General features: G+C 42.2%; 1 protein-coding gene across 1 annotated transcript in view; it reads left to right on the top strand.

The window, feature by feature from the left end:
* Positions 1-293: 293 nt before the first annotated feature.
* The window catches only part of SYT10 (synaptotagmin 10), a 45428-nt gene continuing 24958 nt past the window's right edge, over positions 294-20763 (top strand). The window contains exons 1-3 of the mRNA XM_063154086.1: positions 294-477; positions 13242-13599; positions 19673-20237. Of these exons, the coding sequence (XP_063010156.1) occupies positions 327-477; positions 13242-13599; positions 19673-20237 (1074 nt within the window). The 5' untranslated portion in view covers positions 294-326. The remainder of the gene's footprint in view (positions 478-13241; positions 13600-19672; positions 20238-20763) is intronic.

Raw genomic sequence — 20763 nt, 5'->3', positions numbered from 1 at the left:
ATGCGAGGGCCCCCCGCCCCCCGCGCCGGGCTGCCATTGGCCGAGCCGCCTGCCGGAGCCCGGAGCCACAAAAGGCGTTGCTAAGTGGATGTTTAATTTTTTTCCCCCCTCTTTTTATTTTTTTTTTCCCTCGCCCCCCCCCCCCCCTCTTTTTTTTTTTTTTTTTGCCTCCCCCCGCTCCTTCACTACTTCTTGGGAGCACTCGCGCCGCTCCCGTCGCCGCCGCCGCCGCTCCGCCCCGCTCCGCTCCCCGCGGAGGCAGCGCGGGTCGGGCGCGGAGCCGTCCCGCTCCGGCCATGGCCTAGCGGCGGCGGCCGGGGCGCAAGATGAGTTTCCCGGCGGAGGACGGCGTGGGCAGCCTCTGCCACAAGGCGCTGCAGATCATCTCGGAGCTGTGCCTGGGCGGGCAGGTAGAGCGGGAGAAGTGCGCCGGCATCTTCCCCCTGGAGAGCGCCCGGCAGGGCATCGGCGGCACAGGTACCGGCACCGGCGGCGGACAGCCAGGCGTGGGCGGCCGGAGAGCGCAACTTTTCCCTCCGCTTTCCCTGCGTGCCGAGGGGGCGGAAGGGGGGCAGGCACGCAGCCCGCTTTAAAATCCGCTCCCTCTCGCAGCGCGCCGAGGAGCGCTGAGGGGAGCGCCGGGACCGGGAGCAGCGCGGCGGGGCAAACGCGGGGGCAGCGGGCGTGGGGCCGGGGAGCACGGACAGGTGCCCTGGGGACGGAAATCGCCGCCGGACACGGCCCCGTTCCCGCGCAGCTCTCTGGTTTGCCGCCCGCAGCTCCGCTTCGGCGAGGTTTTCCTTCCCCACGACGGGAGTTTGTCTGTACGGAAAGCCCGGAGCCGGGATGCTGCTGCTGCTGCTGCTGCATGTGTTAGCGGGGCCGTGCGGGGGGGCAGAGGTCCGTGCTCTTGTCACGGGTGGGAAGCGGGACAGAGGACTGTGATCCGTGCTCTTGTTACGGGTGGGAAGGCAGACAGAAAGCTGCGGTCCGCGCTCTTGTCACGGCAGGGCGGAGGGCTGCGGTCCGTGCTCTTGTCAGGGGTGGGAAGGGGGACAGAGGGCTGCAGTCCGTGCTCTTGTCACGGGTGGGCAGGGGGACAAAGAGCGGTGGTCCGTGTACTTGTCACGGGTGGGAAGGGGGACAAAGAGCTGCGGTCCGTGCTCTTGTCATGGATGGGCAGCAGGCTGCGGTCCGTGCTCTTGTAACGGGTGGGAAGGGGGATAGAGGGCTTAAGTCCGTGCCTTGTCACGGGTGGGCAGCGGTTCGGTGCCCAGGCGCGCCACGCGTGGTCTGCACCCGCTCTCCCTCTCTTGTCCCCTCTCTTGTCCCCCCTCTTGTCCCCGCTGTCCCTGTGCGTTTGGCTGCCCGCACTGCGTTTGGGGCCCGGGCAGGGCGGGCAGCCTGCAGGGATCGGGCGCAGCTCGGCACGTCCCGCCTCGCAGTCTCCCCTTTCTGAGTGGGGTTGGAGGGCTTTGCATCCTCTCCGCTCATCTCTGGGGGAGGCAGGAGAGCCGTCTGACAGGCGCTGGGAACCTGTGGAGTCAGGGCAGAGCTTCGGTCCGGCCCGGGACACTTGCCCAGGAAAATTTGGGTAGGGTGGGAGGAGAAAATTTGGGTTAATTTAAACGTTCCAAATTCAGAAAAACTGTCATATTGAAACTAAGATTTTGAGCCCTAATAGCGGTGCCTTTGCTCCCTGATATCTGGACTTTCTGCACCTTTTTGAACCAGCTCTGCACTTTTACATTGTCCTGTGTGGTGCTCTCTGGACACCTCGTTTTCCTCGGCACTTATTTTTAGGACAGGGCTTGAAAGTTGCTCAAAGTTCTGTGCTTAATTTCTGCTAGATGGGATTGATAACCTCTACTGTCTATCCATAGAAGCAAATGAACAGCTTGCATTATGGCCAGCAAATGCCAAGTGTAACAGTGCAAATTAAATAAATTAACACCAGGTCATGTAAAGCAGCAGGTTCTCAGCGTGTGCCCCAGCTGCGCTGTCGCTGCCACTGCTGATGGGCTTTTGGTTGGCGTCTCCTTTTCTTTCAATACCCACAGATTTTACCACAAATTTGGGGTTATTTGTAGTATCTCAGATCAAAATCACTGTTGTCTGACCCTGTCCTAGTCAGCCCAGCCAAACCCAGCTGCTGGGTCAGGGCAGCAAGGCGAGGAGGGGTGAGGGGGCTGCAGCCTTTCCCCCAGCACGGATCATGAATATTCTGATCATGCTCTGTGTTAGTCTGCATGGTCTGAGTGGGAGAAGGTTGAATGAAAACAGCATTATCCTATGGAGTCTGGAAAACTGGGCTCTGCAAAGGCGGTCTATAAACAGGTGGGATATGAAGGACACAAAACATTCCATGAGGTAAACCAAGATCTGCTGTTTGGAAAATGAGAATCTTCAACACTTGGTTCAATGCTGCATTATGTATAATAAGATGAGCTTCTTTTTAAGCATTTCTTGAAGTCAACAATCTTCTTTGATTTCCATTTATAATACCTTCCAGTTGTTGGATTAGGGAAAAAATATAGTTAACAGGAACTGGAACCACTGGGTGCCACATCTCAGCTGAATTCCTGAATCTCACTTTTTCCCCCTTAAAAGCAAACCAATATTAGATGATGGGTGTCAACTTTATTGAGATGCACAGTATATTGAGCATTATCTCGTTAACAACACTGCTAATGAACATATAGTAATACTCTGTCTCCAGAGGAGGACCAGACACACTGTCATTGCTGATAATTGACAATATTTTAACATGTAAACACTTAAATAGATGAGATATAAATATAACTTTCATCAATTTTATGAGCATAAATACTCTAAATACAGTTTAAGCTGAGAGAAGTGGTGTCATTAAAAGGTGAGCCATGCCACATCTCCTCTTCAAATGCATGTAGAGTTCCTTGTAATCTCTATGAATAAAGCTAACGTTGTCCAGAGCACTGAACAACCATGGATTCTCTTCATTAAAGGTGGAAATGTTAAGTTCATTCCATTTTCCTCATCTCAGAAAGATAACTAAAAGTATCACAAAGGTTGATTCCAAAAATCACTAATGAGATGTCACTAAAGGAGAGAAGTCTAAGCAGCACCAAGCCTGACAGAGCTCAAGAAGCATTTGGACAATAATTCCAGGCACATGGTGTGGTTCCTGGGGATGGTCCTTGTGGGTCCAAGGATCCTTCCAACTCAGAATATTCAGTGATTCTGTAAACCACGAGGAGACATATTTGAAAAGGAAAGAACAGTGCAAGCAACCTTTCAGAAAGTAAAAGAGTAGATGGTAAAAAGGAAAGGAGACCATTTCTATTTAATATAAGGATAAAAACATGTTCTGGGAGTCGAAAACACTGTGAAATGCAGCTAGAACTGCATTGGTGTGGTTATGTTAGTGAGTGTGGGGATAGCCTTCTGTTCAGCCAGACCATGAAAAGCAGCCCAGCTTCTCAGAGGAATCAGCAACTTGAGGCAGAAGATACATCACAGGCTCAAAGCAAAATATGAGACAATATTGACCCCATGACCGAAGAAGTCTCAGAAGGAAGCAGAAATGCTGGGCAGTGATTTTTTTTTTTTGATAGTGTATATGCCTAGATGAGAGAAATAAGCATAAAGAAGATAAACAAACAGAAGAGGAAGCTGGAGATATAGTCAGAAGAAAAAATGGTGAGTATGGCTCTGGGAAGGCAGACTGTAACAAAATGAAGCTACAAAGCAGAAAGGAGAGATATTCAGGTTTCCTGCCAATAAGGAAACAGACAGGTTTACATCAAAGAAATTACGGATTATTCAACAGGTTTTTTCCTCTCAGTGCCAGTACCAACACCTTAGGACCCTCAATTACTGCTCACTACTTGGGTCAAGAAGGAGTGATCATATTTAGTGTAATGAAAAATCAATCTACAGAACTCATAGCAAATTATCTTCATGAGACAGAAAATTTAGTAAATTTCTAAGAACTTTAGACAAGTGTATATAGACATCTGCTGTTATATTTTCTGCCCCAGCAATGACAAGAACTATTTATTTGCTAATCTCAGGGGAATGCTCAAGTGAAAAGATTAGGAAGATGTTTAGGTTTATAGTACCTCTGTATGATTAGATGACTGTGAGCTTTCTTCTGAAAGTTATAGCATTTTTGGCAAAATGCACAATTAGATGTGCAGCTGTTTTGTTTTTATTTTACACCTCCAGTACATTTGGGCAAAATAATTAAGATGTCAATTATAAGAGTTAAGGTGGAAAATAAGTGGGATATGGATGTGCAGGATTTCACATAATAAAATTTATCTCTAAACTTATTAAATTATTCATTTTCTATAACTGTCCCAAACTCATATAAGCAGTGTGGTTATACTGGTGTCTTGGCTCAGGTTATCTCATTAAAAAAGGACTCTAATTAATTTTTTTCAGCTAAGCATCCCTCCTCATTTTCAGTGGAACCAAGCACATCAAAGGTCCCAGTTGTGAGCATTTCTGAAGATTAAGCCAATTGCATACAGCATAATGAGAGGAGTTTGGACATTCTGCTCTAGGGACACATGTTTAAAATTCATTTTATGTCCTCTGCAAATGGTGGGTACTTTGTGCTCTTTGCCTTTTTTTTAGGCCTGCTGGTCATGCAAAACTTTACTCTCTCATTATCAGTTCCCATGGGTGACAAATGTTTGTTACAGAGCTGCAAACCCAGCTCTGCTATAAACATTGAGGGCATATTTTAGCCCACTAGAATGGGTACTGAATATCCTGAGAGTGATGTTCACTCTTGCTCCTTTGTTTCAGACAATTGATTTTTGAAAGTTGACCATGCAAAGAGCATCAGCTTCTAGGGGATCATTTGTTATTGATGTAAATATTCTACTGACAGTTATTCTGTTAACATAACAGTTTAACATACCAAGTTTTTAACCCTACCCCTGACTGCCAGTTTGCTATAAAAGTACAGAGGGAGCAAGAAAGCACTGGAGCATCCTGCCCATGGCCAGTGTGTAAGACAGGCTCACTCTTCCACGGAGAGCAATGCCTTTTGTCCTCCTGCTGTAGCTGCCATGTGCCTCCTGTTGGCTGTCAGAAGCTTCTCTGACAGCTCTCAGCCTGCTGGGTGGCAGCTGATTTAGTTTACATTTAGTCCTGGCTCCTTTGAACACGCTGTGCTCATGCACACAGTGCACACACATCCACAAGCAGTGCGAGCTGTGCCTGTATCTATTTAGGGGAGGGGGAAGAACAGATTTACCCCACAGAGTGCTTGTAAATTCTGCTCAGCTGTGCCAAAGCGTGAAGGGGATGAGAAATGGCTTGGACAAATGTGAAGGCTACAGTGATCAGGCTGTCATACAAGAAAGGAGCATTTTTCTTTGTGATAAAGTAACTGTTGCGTGAAACAAGTGAGCATTATGTTACAGAGAAATGAAACTGTGTCTCTGCTATAGAGGAATGTGAGAAAATCAAATAATAAACATTTTAACAGGTAACAGACGGACCAGATTATTTACCATGCAGTTCATCACCTGGTCAGATCAATGTTGCTATCAGAGAAGTAAGGCTTGGTGGGAAAAAAAGTGCAGGGTAACTAAAAAACATGACTTACAAAATCAGTGTTAATAAGCTGTGAAATGAAGAAATACATCTAATTCAGCAGCATAAAGGCAAAACCAGGGGGGTAAAAGTACCACTGAGACCAGATTTATTTACAGAAAATGTGAAGGTAGTCACAACAATGCAGACAGCATCAATACACAGAAAAAAAAAGGGGGGTTTACAAAATAATCTTACTCTATACACATTTCATAATGAAATACAGGGGAGAAATACAGAAAGATTTATACCATCTGGAGAACAAATCTATAAAGATGGTGAAGAGACACAGTGTTTTCCTGGGTCCTGTCATATGTGTGAGGTGTTTGTTACATAATGCTGGGTGAGAATAATCATAGCCATGACAATTCAAAGGTGACACTTGAGCTGCAGGAACCTCCTTACAGCTTTTGGTGTGCTTGTGGTGAGCAGCAGCCCAGTGAGCTCATGGTGTGTTCTGACTGAAAGAGGATAGTGAGGGCTTCTTGCAGACACAAAGAAATCCTCAAAAGTGTGAAAATTGCACAAGCATAAGGCTGTAGTTTGGGGTTTTTTTTTCATTTAATGGAAAGCTAAATGGGCAGATGTGAGTCTAGCAGAGAGTCCCTCCTGTTGAGATTAAGTGAGAGTCAACAAGCAGAAAAGCATGTAGGCCAGAAAGAGCCTTGAGAGTAAAGACCAAAAATTTACAGACCCAGCCAGGCAAAAGTGAGACCCATCATCTCTAATATAGCTTAGATAAATTGATTTTGACAAGAGATTAATAATTCTGCATGCTGTGATCATGTAGTAAATCACAGTGATCCCTGAATTCATTTGGCTCCCTTCCTGTCAGGAAAAAAAGCTATCACAGAGTTCTGCTAGCATTAAGAAGTGATCTATCAGCCAGAAGATGGTGGTGGCTGAGTGAAAAAAATTCAGACACCAGAATGAATTAACAGGGAGGGAACACATTCACAATAAGGCCAGAGTAAAAGTCTGAGGAAGATCTTCTAAGGATGCTTCTCCATGGGAACAGGAGAGGAGGTCACACCTACTCTTTTAAGTGAAAGGCTTTTTTTGCCATTTGATATCTAAGTCAGGTGTTTTGACAGGTTCAGACTGAGAGAGAAAATACAAGACTCTGCACCTGCCACTTTCTGAGGCATGCTAGAGCATCGTGTCCCCATCTGAAGGGATTTGGATGAGACAGGATTAATTGTGGAAGATCTGCTAATGCAGAGTAAAAATTAATACCAGCAAGTTTTTATGTGCTTAAAATTTCCCCAAGGAAACCTAACAGCAGAAATGATGTGTTGAACTAACTACTTGATCTACATGGGGATAGGGGAGATTTATTGGCCCCAGACCTTTTATAATTTATAAGGGCCCTGCTTCCCTTCAAATCCTAGAAAATCAGAGACATTAGTTTATCTGATTGAGTTGACTCCTGGTGTTACATACACAAGACTTCCTTTATTATGGAAAGAATGGCTTGATGAACAATAGAACAAATTCAAAGTTAAAGAAAAATATGTTTGAACACAGGTTGCAGACATTGCCCTTTATATATTTAAGGGAACCAAGAGCAGATGTAGACAAAGAAATGGGCCAGAAGAGACTAGATCCCTCCTTTCCCCAGGTGTTTCTTTCACCCCTGCTCATTTTCTTTAAAGTGGCTCATATCAGATGTGTCTGACCCTCACACCTGGGCATCTACAGCACAGCACTGTATGTGTTTCTGTCTCCATTCAGTACCATGGGTTTCTGGAGTATGTTTTTCCAAATTCAGCCTCATGAGGCATAGGTTGCCTAAAATGTAAGTGACCTTAATTTGGTCTTGAAGTGGAAGTCTGCCAATGTGCATGTTTGCAAATGGATCCATGGGCAGAACTTTTCTGAGGCAAGTTCCGAACAAAAACTTTTTGAAATCCATAGTACCAAACCCAATACTCAAGACATTACCTAGCATACAGAAAAGAAAAAAAAAAGTAACACATGGGGATATTTCTGAAGTACTTGCCTGATACGAAAAACTGACTATCAAGAAGACTTCTATGGTAGAAAGGTATCAGAGGGTGTTTATAAAAATACAGAGAATTTTTGAGGCTTCTCAATAGACATGATTTTCTTAAATAAGAAATATAAAATTGTCAAAAATTTCATATCTTGAATGAGTACTTTTAATTACAAAACCATGAGGAAACAGGATGCTTTCAGTTACTAAATTTTATCAAGACTAGAAATATGACATTTAGGACAAACATCAGTAAAGGGAGTTCACCAAGAGTGAAATGAAGCCATTGGAAGGTCTCCCTCTGACTAGAAGGGGATGGTGTGAGGCAAAAAGGTCTTCTTGACATTCCTGAGTATGCCAAGCATGGGAACAAGAATGGGAAATGCAAAATTCTGCAATGTTTCTGAATTTTCAGAGGGATGTCCTGTTCTGTGCAAATCTAAATCATTGCAGACAATCTGCAATTACCAGTTCAGAAAGAGTTGTTCAAGATTGTTTTTGGGTTTTTTTGGACCAGTGAGAACATTATTAACAATGTTGACAATTAATGCTGTACCAGCATTATTTCCTCTGCCATTAAAAACTTAGTCAGTGTTTGAATTTGTCACCAGTTCTATATCTTAAAATAATACTTTTTATGTGAAGTGCAACCCTGGTCTGATGGCAAATCCATCCTTCAGTACCCATTTTTTTTCCCAATCAGGATTCCTTAGCAGGGATGTGAAGAAGCTCCAAGTCTGCAGAACTTCATCTTAATGTTCTGCATTCTTGAACCAAACATCCTACAAAACCTTAATATAAGAGGCATATCCAGGGTTTGACTGCTATTCAGATGATTTCACTCTTCACATAACAACAAATCTCTCATAATTTCTCAGTTGAGTGACTGACAGAAGGAAGGACATTGAACATTATGATTTTTATGTAAATTTTGATTTCATGGCATAGTGATTGTTTTTTAGCAATTGTGGCAATAAATGTAATTAAGCAGTTTTTTGTAACGAAGTATTTTTTGTAATTTTTCTGGCAGTTCAAACATTTCCTGTATTTTTTCACTATGAAATTCAACATGTGAGGCTGTTAAATTTATTAATAAAATAGCAAAAAAACGAGACTACAACTGTTTATAGAATTAGTTCCTTATCTCTGCTTGTAAAACTTCAGATATTTCATGAGATTATTTTACAGATATAAAACATATTTTCTGTAGAGATTTTGGGAGCTTTTTCAACTTTGAAGTGGCTTAATGGAAATCCAGAAAAACAGCTTAGAGAAAGTTGAAGTACAGGAGTAGGTGTTGAAAGGAGACAAGAAGTTATTTGAAGGCTTGAAAAATGTCTTGCAGTGAAAAACTTAAATTAGAATTGGCTAGAAATGCTTTGATGCAATGTTTTTCAGCTGATAGTATCTATTCATCAAATTGAAGCTCTGCTGGAAGGGATCAATTTTCATATTTCTGGTTTTGAAATGTTTCCAGCAGTTTCAAAGTTGTTAAAACATCCTCCTTCAACATTTTCCAAATGGAAAAAAAACCCTACAATTTTCAGTTCTAAAAGTCTTCCTCTCAAAATAAAACCTAATTATGCCAACTGTCCCTAAACTGAGCTGGCAATATTGCAAATCACCCAAAATTGAATTTAATTTTTGTTTTCTTCTCTTTTTTTTCTTTTTTCCTAATTTTTATTTATTTCTGGTAGACCATCAACATTTTCAAGAGTTCCACTTTTTGTAGAGAAAAAAAATTTGGCCAGGTTGCCTGACAATTGGTCTGGTCCAATCTATCAAAGAAGATTCTTCAGTGAGGCCTACCTCTGTAGGAATATATTAAATTCACTTTTGACTGTGCATTGGGTTTGCCTGGCCAGGTTTTGATGGCAGGAGGGGGTTTCTGTGAGAAGCTTCTGGAAGATTCCCCCATGTCCAACAGAGCCAAGGCCAACCGGCTCCAGGATGGCCTAGGCCGAGCCCTCCAGACACAGGGGTTGCAGAAAAATGTTTTTAAGAAGGGAGAAAAAAAATAATCTGCTGTGCATCATCAGCTGGAGGAGGCGAGTGAGAATTTGTGAGGAACAACTCTGCAGACATCAAGGTCTGTGAAGAAGGAGAGGAGGGAGAGCTCCAGTGTGACGGTGTTCACAGGGGTCCCGGGACGAGGGAAGAGACGAGGATCTGACTCCATGTTTCAGAAGGCTGATTTATTATTTTATGGTATATATTATATTAAAATTATACTAAAAGAATAGAAGAAAGGATTTCATCAGAAGGCTAGCAAGGAATAGAAAAGGAATGATAACAAAATCCTGTGACTGATCGAGGCAGTCCAGGCAGCTGGACTGTGATTGGCCATTAATTAGAAACAACCACGTGAGACCAATCACAGATGCACCTGTTGCATTCCACAGCAGCAGACAGTCATTGTTCGCATTTTGTTCCTGAGGCCTCTCAGCTTCTCAGGAGAAAAAATCCTAAGGAAAGGATTTTTCATAAGATATCATGAAAATGTTATGCTGCACTCCAGGTGTGAGAGCGAGGTGCCTCCCACTGCAGGTCTTCACTGCGGCAGCCCATCCCAACCCCAAGGCAGGTGAATTCCCAAAGGAGGCTGTGACCCTGTGAGGAGCCCACCCTGCAGAAGGCCCCCGGCAGGACCTGTGGACCTGTGGAAAGAGAGAGGATCCCTCACTGGAGCAGTTTTGCTGGCAAGTTTTCCTTGTCGCCACATTTCTCTTCACAGAGAAAAGCAAGGCACAATTCTTCCCAAGAATATTTCTGGGTTTCACATTCTCTGAACTTCAGAGAAAGGAAAAACAATTATTATCATTTGCTGTGCCTGTGTTTGTGCAAAAGTAGAGTGCAATATGGAGATTGTTTACCCAAAATGATGGTGTTTTGTTTCCTTGGCCTATCAGGGCCTAGCGTGTGTCTGTGTCGGAAGTGCCGCTGACAGTCACGAGATTCTGGGCTGTGGGGTGCAGTTGAGTGTTCGGCAGATTCAGTTTAGATGTAATGTAATATAGTGTAATATAATATGGAATAATATAGTATTATAAAGTAATTAATTACTCTTCTGAAAAGATGGAGTCAGATGCATCATTCTCTCCCCATTGTCAGGGGGAAAAATATCTACAGTGAGTGCTGACCCTGCAGTGGGCTTGTGCTGGAGCAGAGTGCTCCCCAAGGTCTGCTCCCAGCTGAAGGGACACCCTGCAGCAGTGTATGGGAAGGATTCCCACTGGAGTTTGTGCAGGACTGGCTCCTGTGCCAGGGACCACATACTGCAGGAGTGTGAGGAGTCCTGAAGAGGATGGAGCAGCAGAGACAATGTGTGATGAGCTGATGCAGCCTCATTGCCCCTGTGCTGCTGCAGGGGGGAAGCAGAGGAAGCAGGAGTGAAGCTGAGCCCCAGAAGAAGGGAGAGGTGTAGAAAAGTGTTTTATGGCTTGGTTTTATTGATTTGATTTGAAATAAATTTATTTCCCCAAGTTAAGTCTGTTTTGCCCATGACAGTAATTGCTGAGTGATCTCTCCTTGCCCTTATCTTGACCCTACAAGCTTTTTTGTTATATTTTTTCCCCTGTCCATCTGAGGAGGGGACTGACAGAGCAGCTTTGATGGGCCTCTGGCATCTGTCAATCAATCCACTATAGACCATTCCCTGGAACTGAGGTCATGCAAGAGCCTCTCTCATTGCTATTAATGCCTGTCATCTGCTGAAACAGAAGGGCACATCCAAACCACCCTCTAAGAATGATCATTTACCTATTGTAATTCCTGATCCCTGACTAGGAATTGGCTGGAAGGCTATAATCTCCAGACTACAACATTTTCTATACATTTTTGCTTTTCTCACGCATTTTCATGAAGAGTGGTCTGTTTGGTTCAGTTTGGTTCTGTAAGTTCTGTTTGTTACTGAGAGATGCATCTGGATATTATATATTAACAAAGAAAACATTGCCAAATTTTCACCTTCAGCTTTCCATCTTCATCATTCTGCTTCATCTTTCTGTCTTCAATTCTCATAAGCACTAGTGAGGTACATAATGTTTCATGGAGCTAATCCATACCTTTATACTCACATATAAATCTATATAAATATGCTCAAACCCTCTTTGCACTTTTCCAGTGGTTCACTTTAGTAGCCTGTAGCCTGTAGTTATGGATACAATCAAGTCTTAGCTGTTAAACTGTCAAAACTCGTTGTAACAAACAGCAGCAGCCATTACTTGAGGGATATTTAAGCAGGGCTTAGTGAATAATTTTAAGGCATATAAAAGACTGTTTTGAAAAGAAAGGGGATGTTTTGGTTATAGTATTACAAGATACTGGAAAACTCAAATGGAAGCATGTCACATAGAATAAAACTCCTAATTAGGGCTCAACTAATCACCAGGCAGTCCTGGTGATCCACCATCTTGTAAAACTCATGTGTGTCCATGGAATTTTGTTGCTATGAAATCTGTTCTCCTATCTCTGGCCAGGCTATTGCATATTCTAAGCAGTTTTGGCAGCAAAAGTCAGACACAGGGCAGCCAGAGTAGCTCAGTGTACAGCATGATCTCTGTACATCTCAGGGCATTTTGCTGTCTTCTCTGAAGCCAGCTGCAATTCCACAGCAGAATTGTAGATACTGATATATCTGTGCTATCTCGGTCTGACACAGCCTTAGTCCAGAGCTGGTGATTTAACCACAGAAATCTCTTATTTATGACAGACTTTATCTTGTTCCTATTTACACCTAAATTTTGGGGTTTAAAATGTTTCTGAAGCAGTTGGCGCAGAGTCAGAAGTTTGGCAAATCTCAAAGAAATTTGTGCATCACCCTTTAGCAGTTTAGATGTAATCTCTCCTCATGTGTACTGATAGAAAATGTTGACTGTGACTTAACTTTTCCATCAACGTGTTCTTGATGTTCTAAATACATGTTCTAAAGAACTAAGTATCAACAACCTCTGACTGAAATTAAAGTTGTTGATGTTTTCAGCATCTGTGTCCTCCATCTGAAGCTAGTAAGCAAAGGCATGTGCACATTACCCATCAGGAGAAAGCTGTCTTTATAGGTACTTGTTTTCAAAATAGGAAATCTAGATTTGAGAACAGAATTCTCTTGTGTTTGCTTTAAATCTCAGTGAGGATATTTGTTATTTGATTATAATAACTTTGCTTTAGCAAACTAGGTCAATATTACTTACATCTACTGATCTCAACATCCTTAGCCAAGAGTGGCTGGGAGGCTTTGGGGTTGTTTCCTTACTACCTGAGAAAGGAAAATTCCTGATAAGGATGTCTGAGTATGTGGTGAGAGGTACACATACTGGCCCTTGGCCTGAACAGCTAAAGGAATGTTTGTGAAGCAGATATTAGAAAATAATAAAGAAATTGTTTATTTATAATTTATTTATTTAATTTATTCATTAATAAAGAAAATAATAAATTTTAAAATAATAAAATAATAAAATCTTAAAGGTGCAGGCTGAGATATCAAAATGAAAAAGAAAAAAAAAGACAACTCAACAACTCACAACTTTTAATAGGACCTTAAAGCTCTACACAGACATAATAAAAAGAATGCTTCTATCTTCTTGCTTGTGTCATCTTTAATATTTTTTTTCTCTGCATGTTGTCTGTCACGATGCTTTTTGTTTCTAATTCCTTGCAGATGTCTCAGTCAGTCTCTTAGCAGTGGTTGTCAGCTTCTGTGGGCTCGCCCTGCTGGTGGTCTCGCTTTTTGTCTTTTGGAAGCTGTGCTGGCCCTGCTGGAGGAGCAAACCCCTCACCTCCAGCGCCAGCAATGTCCCACAGAGCAACTCCAGCGCTCCCACGGAGGTTTTGGAGAACAGCGAGAAAAAGGAAGTCAAAGAAAATGGGAAAGCAACGACCAAGGTGCTCGAGGCAGCGCTGAAGATCAGCCACACTTCCCCTGATATCCCAGCAGAGGTGCAGAACGCGCTGAAGGAGCACCTGATCAGACATGCCAGGATGCAGAGGCAGATCACAGAGCCCACGTCCTCATCGAGGTAGGTCAGGGGCACCCACACCTGTGGCACCTCTCCCAGGAACAAGGAGAGCAGGAACACTGCTGAAAATTTCCAGGATTGCTGGATTAGTCACAGGTTTCTTAGAAGTTATGGGTAAAACATCAGTCATGTGAATGTGAAGCCACATTGTTCTTTGGGCAGAGTATTCTGAAACATTTAGTGTACCTTCAGTTACATAATCATTTTAACATATGAAAGGGAAATCTACATCTTCTACTACTTTGTAAAGATAGCTGTTGCCACTTTAAGCATTTCCCTTTTGGGTTTTGATTACAGGAAAACATATTTCAGTGCTTTTTTAAAGAACTGTGAGTCTAGATTTTCACAGAGAAGTTTTTTATAGATGCATCAGTTGTTTTTGCAGATGAAAGTTTCCCTTTCAACCAAATGAGTGATAGACTCATTGTTAATGGCATATTTCCTGAAGACATGGTTTGCTGATTGTGAAGGAAATTAAAATTCCAGTCTAAAAATACAGATCCTTATGGACTGATCTTAAAGCTGCACAGATTCCATATAGGTCTACAAATAAATGAAAAGCATGCAGCATTCCTTAGTGGTTTCTTTAGTATTAAAGTGGAGGACACAAACTTTAATTTTGCATCAGGTGCCACTTTATATTGAAAAGCAGTGAAGATGTGTAGGGACCTATAGATTCAAATGGAACTTTCTTCAAACACTGTCAGGAAATTTAATGCATGGAAACAAACAATGAACTGCAAAGATCAAATCCTGAAATAAAAAGGGGATTGTTTTATAAGCAAAGATTGGGAAAATTAGGGCTGAAAGAGGCACCTGAAGTATTGTGTAATGCCGTAAGTTACAGTACAGGTACTGTGTAGGAAGTAGCATTTTTCTCAAAATGCTGTTTGCTAAAGAAAGATATATTACCAAAAAAAATCCCCAAACCAACCATATGAGAAAACCCACTAAAACCAAAGAAACACACAAACAAAAAAAGGCTCACATTCACAATAATTAGAGGCAAAAGGAGGAGAAGACACATGCTTTACACTGAGTGGGCACATACTTTGCTGGCCTCCTGGGAGCCCTAAAGACAATGTTTTGCCAGCTCAGTGCGCTCATTGTGGCAGCGAGTGCTCAAGTGCTTTTTCTCAGCTGTTCCAGCCTCACAGACCAGCCAGCAGGAAGGCACATGAAGCTCCCAAAATGAGAGCACTCCAGCCAGAGGAGGTCACTGACTGGCTTTAGCAGCCCAAGCATCTCCTGAATTATGAGACTGTCCAGCTGGCTTCAAGCCACATTACCCTGGCTGTGCCTGGTTCCCGCTACTGTATCCATCTGCTCAGAACAGGAGCACAGCATCCAAACACTGAGGAACATTCCCACCACACTCCAATAATTCTGGACTTGCAACTGCTGCTCTAAACACAGAGGAACAAAGATTGGTACAGTTTAGCATGGCAAGCCCATTACCCAGCTCACTGCTGCCTAAAAGGGTATTAACTGAAAAAGTTAATCAAATCCAAGTTTTCAGACTGTCTGACCTCCTGAATAGATAGAAGAAATAGCTGGCTGGCAAATGGACTTGAATAGTCCCAGTTGTACTATAGGGGGAGAAAGAAGTTCCAGGGATATGCTCCAGATCTACTTCAGGCAGTGAAAATATTCTCACAGGTCTCTGGAGTGATTTGGACTGGGATCTAATTGAATACAAAATATTTGTGAAGCCAAGGACAGTTTTACATAAATAAAACTTCCTGTCAATACCAGTCGTTCTGCAACCTTGTAAGGGAGGTTTCTTTTTGTCTTATCAAGATTATCAGGGTTTAATCTCCTCTGAAAGGGACAGCTCCTGTGCTTTGAGTAACTGATTGTCCCACCACAGCCAATCAGTAGCAGGGGGATAGGAAACATCACCTTCTTTTAGAGTTTGGTGAAAAATTCTTCATCCTTTTACAAAACATGTTTAGAATGGCAGGTGCCTTAAAAATTACCCAGAAATTGTGATCTTTCTGTTTGTAAACATTTTATCTACACCCTGCCTGCCTCAAGGGAGTCCTAACCTAACAGCCCATATTAATTGCTGCTGTCAAGAATATCATATATGAGAATGAGGCTGGACATTTAGACCAGGTTTCTGAATTACTCCTTTTTTTCTTCTTTTTTTTTTTTTTTCTTTTTTTTTTGTGTTAAGCCCAGCTGGCAACAATGTACCAGCAAAATGACTGAAATCTGGCTCTTATATTCTTGACTAAGGAGCCTCTAAATAAAAAGGAGGCAAAGGCAGATGCAGAGGTAACACAACTTCCCTTGCACCATTTTCAATGCAGCACTGCTTTGTTGTCCTCAGGACTCCTGAGGGATTCAGATGCACCCTCTCCTAAATGTATTCCATTAACAAAGGGTCTGAGAGGAATGTTTGCTCTCTGGATTGCCTCCTGTGCACTCCGCTCACCTGAGATGGGGCAAATTAAAGGGTTGTAACCAGTTCTGTGATGGCTTCATGCAGCCATCAGCTCTTAATAAAATAAATTAATCCATATTAAGCAGTTGTAATTGAAGCATGAGGATTTTAATAAGCCAATCAGAGCAACAATCAAATGTGCCTGATCACATTTTTTAGATTGTACATTAGCACAGAGACAGTTAGTATGGGAAAATGATACATTTCTGTTTAGTTATAACATATTTTAGTTATAAACATATTTCTGCTTAGTTATAACATATTACATATTTTTCATAGTCCCTGATAACATGAAAAGACCTGTTTCTTAAAAGCTCTTTAGTCCTTGATGCCAATTAACCACTACATTAGAAGAACTGCAGCAGTGGTACTCATTTGCAAACAACTTTGCTCTGTGTTTTTGAGAACCACCCTATCTCCTACTTTGTGATAGTATTTTGCAATATAGTTTATTGCTTCTATGGAAATTCATTCTTATAACATTCACCTGTACTTTCCAAGAACGTGCTTTTTGCTCTTTAGTGTCAGCTGGAGAGGAACATGTTAAGCCAGTCAGTTCCCAAGAGGCACGAAGGCAAAACTGAGGTTCTTGGGTTTGTTAAGGTTAAAGAAAAACAAACATATCTGTTGATTTTAGTGGTTGCAAGGAGAAGCTTTTGTTCTGTCTAAATACCACCAGTGATCATGCTCTTTTCTGGATTTGGGCCAAAAGATTGCTCAAATACATCTAGGAAAGCAAGACCCAAGTCTTCCTCATAAATCTCAAGTCATATCATAAACCAGCACCCTATCCCTCCCTTTTGTCACACATGTGGCAGTCTCACTGAGTTATAAATAAGCTTCATAGTGTCATTAGGCCCATGGAAATACAGTTTTATATTACATTTACATACAGATTTGCTATTACTCAAAATGCATTTGTTCTGCTAGCAAGTCTACTGTAGGAGTGCTGCATGTAAGAGTCAGTAGAGGTTGACATACCTGGATTTGCATTTGTTGGTAGCTCTGCCACATTTTAACAACCTGGTTTTCTGTCATCCTTGTATTTCATTATCACAGTCATTAATCCCTTTGTTACTGCAGAACAAAGGAAGATAAATATGTTGCCATGACAACAATGAAACATCTTAATAATTAGCAGACCAATTAGCTGTCTTGGTGAAATGCTGTGACTCAGAACAAATACTAGGCACTGTGTAATTAGGACTTTGGCTTACTAGAGCAAAAGTGCTGCTGATTCCCACAGGGAACAGCCATACAAATGCATTCTTTTACTGTGTGACATCTCACAACAATTCAGTAGAGGATCTGAAGTGCATGAAGTCTGAAAATTTAAAAGAAGTCTAAAAATTTAAAAGAAACCTTGCACCTCAGAAATCATAAATTTGGGGTATCATATATTGCTTTTGCTTGCATTAACCCAGGTTGTCAAAAATGCAAGAGAAGTTGAAGAGAATTTGTCATGTACCTGTTTCTGGTCAAGCAGATGTTGTATAATCAGCTTCACTGTTTCCCCTGCAAAGGCAGTTTCAGCCACTGCTTGTGTACAGCAGGGTTTGAACACCATCCCCCATTGCAGGGGGATTGGAACTGGATCATCTGTAAGGTCCTCTCTGACTCAAACTATTCCATGACCCTGTGATCATCTGGGCATCTCAGTAGCACAGCTGCAGGTGTGAGGAGCGCTCAGGGAGCCCTCTCGGCACAGGTTTCCTCAGCACTGACAGAAGCAGCACTAACACAGATCTGCCTGGACCTCCTTAGGGGTCAAAGATACTAAAAAATAGTCCCTAAACTGCCGCCTGCTCAGGAATTCATTGCCCTGCATTTTGGGTTGAGTTCAGCCCCTTCCCCATGTTTGGCACACCCATGAGCTCTTGTGCTTCTTGGAGGCAAAAGCACAGGAACAGCTGTGAAACTCCCTGATGACAGTATTCTACTTTTCTGACCAGTCAGGACCTTTTCATTTCTCACTCCATTCCAATGTGGAAATTAGACACTATGAATTCAGGGAGTTTTAACATTTAAGAGAAAAGAAAATCTTTCCACTTGTCTATCTGTAGAGAAAGAAAGGCCAAGTGTGTTACAAGAGGGGTGCAGTGCTCATCTAAATTTGACATCCAAACACCTGGGGTTTTTTGAGCTACTTCAAGTCTAGACTATGTAGCTCTCCCTGCCCTGTTCTTGTGTTGAGCTAGGACTGCTCCCTGCACCTAGCAGGGCTCAAACAGCTGAAAGGGGAAAGGTTCTTGTCTATTATTTAATAGCTGCAGATTACCCTCTTGTGTCTCTGCTCAGCTGAACTGCAGCAGTTTTGTGCTCCTTGCCTTCTGCAACCTCTCCACTTACAGCAAAAATACAAATAGTATCTATGAAATGAGTCCTAGTTGCTTTCAAATGGACAATTTGCATTTCTGTTTTAAAGAAAGAAACACACAGCTGTGACACCTCTTGTTTTCAGAACACAACACCACAGGGAAACCAAGCAATAAGGCAAGGCTACATGTGGCATTAATAAGCAATTGATTGCAAAAAAGCAGAGGAAATTCTGACAATTGGATTGTTCTTTAATGGCAACCAAGTGTGCTCACAGGAGGAGGTGGTAAGCTTCTGCAGCACAGATTGTTGGGGTAGGGAAGTACCAAGGAAATGTGAAAATGCCTAAAAAATAAACTGGATAGTGTAGTCATAATGGCATCTGCTGCTGATAAATGCTGTGAAGTGTTTTTATACTACTCTAAGGTTGTATGGCATGCCAGGGGTTTGATTTCACTCTTAGTAGGAACAGCAAAACTTTCCATTCAGATTCATGAGCCAAGATAAGCCCATAAGTACACATGTTTATGTAACATTGTATTCAGAATTACAAGGAATTTAACATACTGTTTCTTGCTAGTGGCACAGGAATCAGCTTTCTAATTCACTGCATGGCACACCGTGAGAACAAAAGGAAAAGCAATGGCAGAAAATTGCTGGCAAAACTCTGAAATGCTTTGCAAGCAGAACAAAATATTCCCAGTGCTTCTGGAGAAAGCAGCCTGCACCTCAGTGTAGCAGATACCAAGCAAGTGTATATAAAATGTTGTAGGATGGCAAAGCACTATGCTAAAACCCTCCAGACACAGCTCTGCATTTCCCTTTCAGGTGCCTTTTACAGTCATCAGTGTGAAGGCTGGTAAATATTTAATTGGAAAACCACCATGGAATGCCTCCAAAAAAGCAGAGAGTACTGAGGAAAATTCTGCAAGTGCTTTTTTTTTTTTTCTGTTTGACCATACTTTACTCAGGCCCTGGCAAAGTGGGATCATGCAATGTTGGAACTGTCAACTTGTTCTGTGAAGGAACATGAATTGAGTTTCAACTGCACAGTCGGAAAGCAAAGCTATAAATATATTTATTTCTGGGACAGTGGGTGTCTCCTGGGCCAAGAAATTAATTCTGAATGATCATTTCCTCTCAAGGATGCTTGAACTCTGGCAAAACACTGAAGGGGGTGTGGAGAGGACTATTTTTTTTAATTCTTTTAGTCTTTTCACTAAGTTGTTCTTATAGTTTCTATTGAGAGATGGTCTTTTCCCAGAGATAACCATGGCTTGCTTTGTGTGTCTGTGTGTGTTTGTGCAGGCACAATTCCTTCAGGAGGCACTTGCCAAGGCAGATGCAGGTGTCCAGTGTTGATTTTAACATGGGGACAGACCCAGTTTTGCAGAGGGGAGAGACCACAACCAGCATTGGGAGAATAAAACCAGAACTCTACAAACAGAAGTCTGTGGATTCTGATGGGCAACAGGAAGATGTGAAAACATGTGGGAAACTAAACTTCACTCTCCGGTACGATTATGAGAATGAACTTCTGGCTGTCACAATTGTCAAAGCCTTAGATCTGCCTGCTAAAGACTTCACAGGAACATCCGACCCCTACGTGAAGATTTATCTGCTTCCAGATAGGAAAAAGAAGTTTCAGACACGAGTTCACAGAAAGACATTAAATCCAGTCTTTGATGAAACCTTTCAGTTTCCTGTAGCCTATGATCAACTCAGCAACAGGAAATTGCATTTCAGTGTTTATGATTTTGACAGATTTTCTAGACATGACATGATTGGGGAAGTTATTCTTGATAACCTTTTTGAAGTCTCAGATCTCTCCAGGGAAGCCAATGTATGGAAAGACATCCACTGTGCCACCACAGTAAGTAATGTTACAGAAGCATTAACATCATATTTTCATTTCTCTTTTGTAGTTTTTGGCAGTGCACCCTGTTTATCAGCAGAGTCCAAACTAAAAAACATTTAAAAAGAGGAGCTGTCAATATTTTCCTTTGAGCACAGAGAATAATGCTTGGGAAGATATAAAATTTAATTACCAAAAAATCTTCTGGGAGCATGCTGTCATCTTTATGGCTCACTGTCTGTATATAAATCACATTTATTAATTAAATGCTACATCATGAAAGTCATTGCTTAGCCAGAACTAATAACATTTTCCTGTTAGCAAAACACCTTGTCCTGCAAAGTGACCATCTATTAAGAAGAAGGGCCCATCCTATCCTGCTCTTGCTAGGAAATTTTCATAGGTTAGAAACCTTGGTAAGGAAAAGAGGCTGAAAATTCTTGAAGTGTAAAATGTTCTTTGCTGACTGCACTGTGCTTAGGGTCCCCAGTAGTTGTATCTGCATTGCTGATGGTTGCTAGGAAAACTCAAGAGGCAAAAGCAA

Source organism: Melospiza melodia, chromosome 4, assembly GCF_035770615.1.
Source record: "Melospiza melodia melodia isolate bMelMel2 chromosome 4, bMelMel2.pri, whole genome shotgun sequence".
Classification (NCBI taxonomy): domain Eukaryota; kingdom Metazoa; phylum Chordata; class Aves; order Passeriformes; family Passerellidae; genus Melospiza; species Melospiza melodia.
Note: the sequence above shows the minus strand (reverse complement) of the source record. Positions and strands in the feature narration are given on the sequence as shown.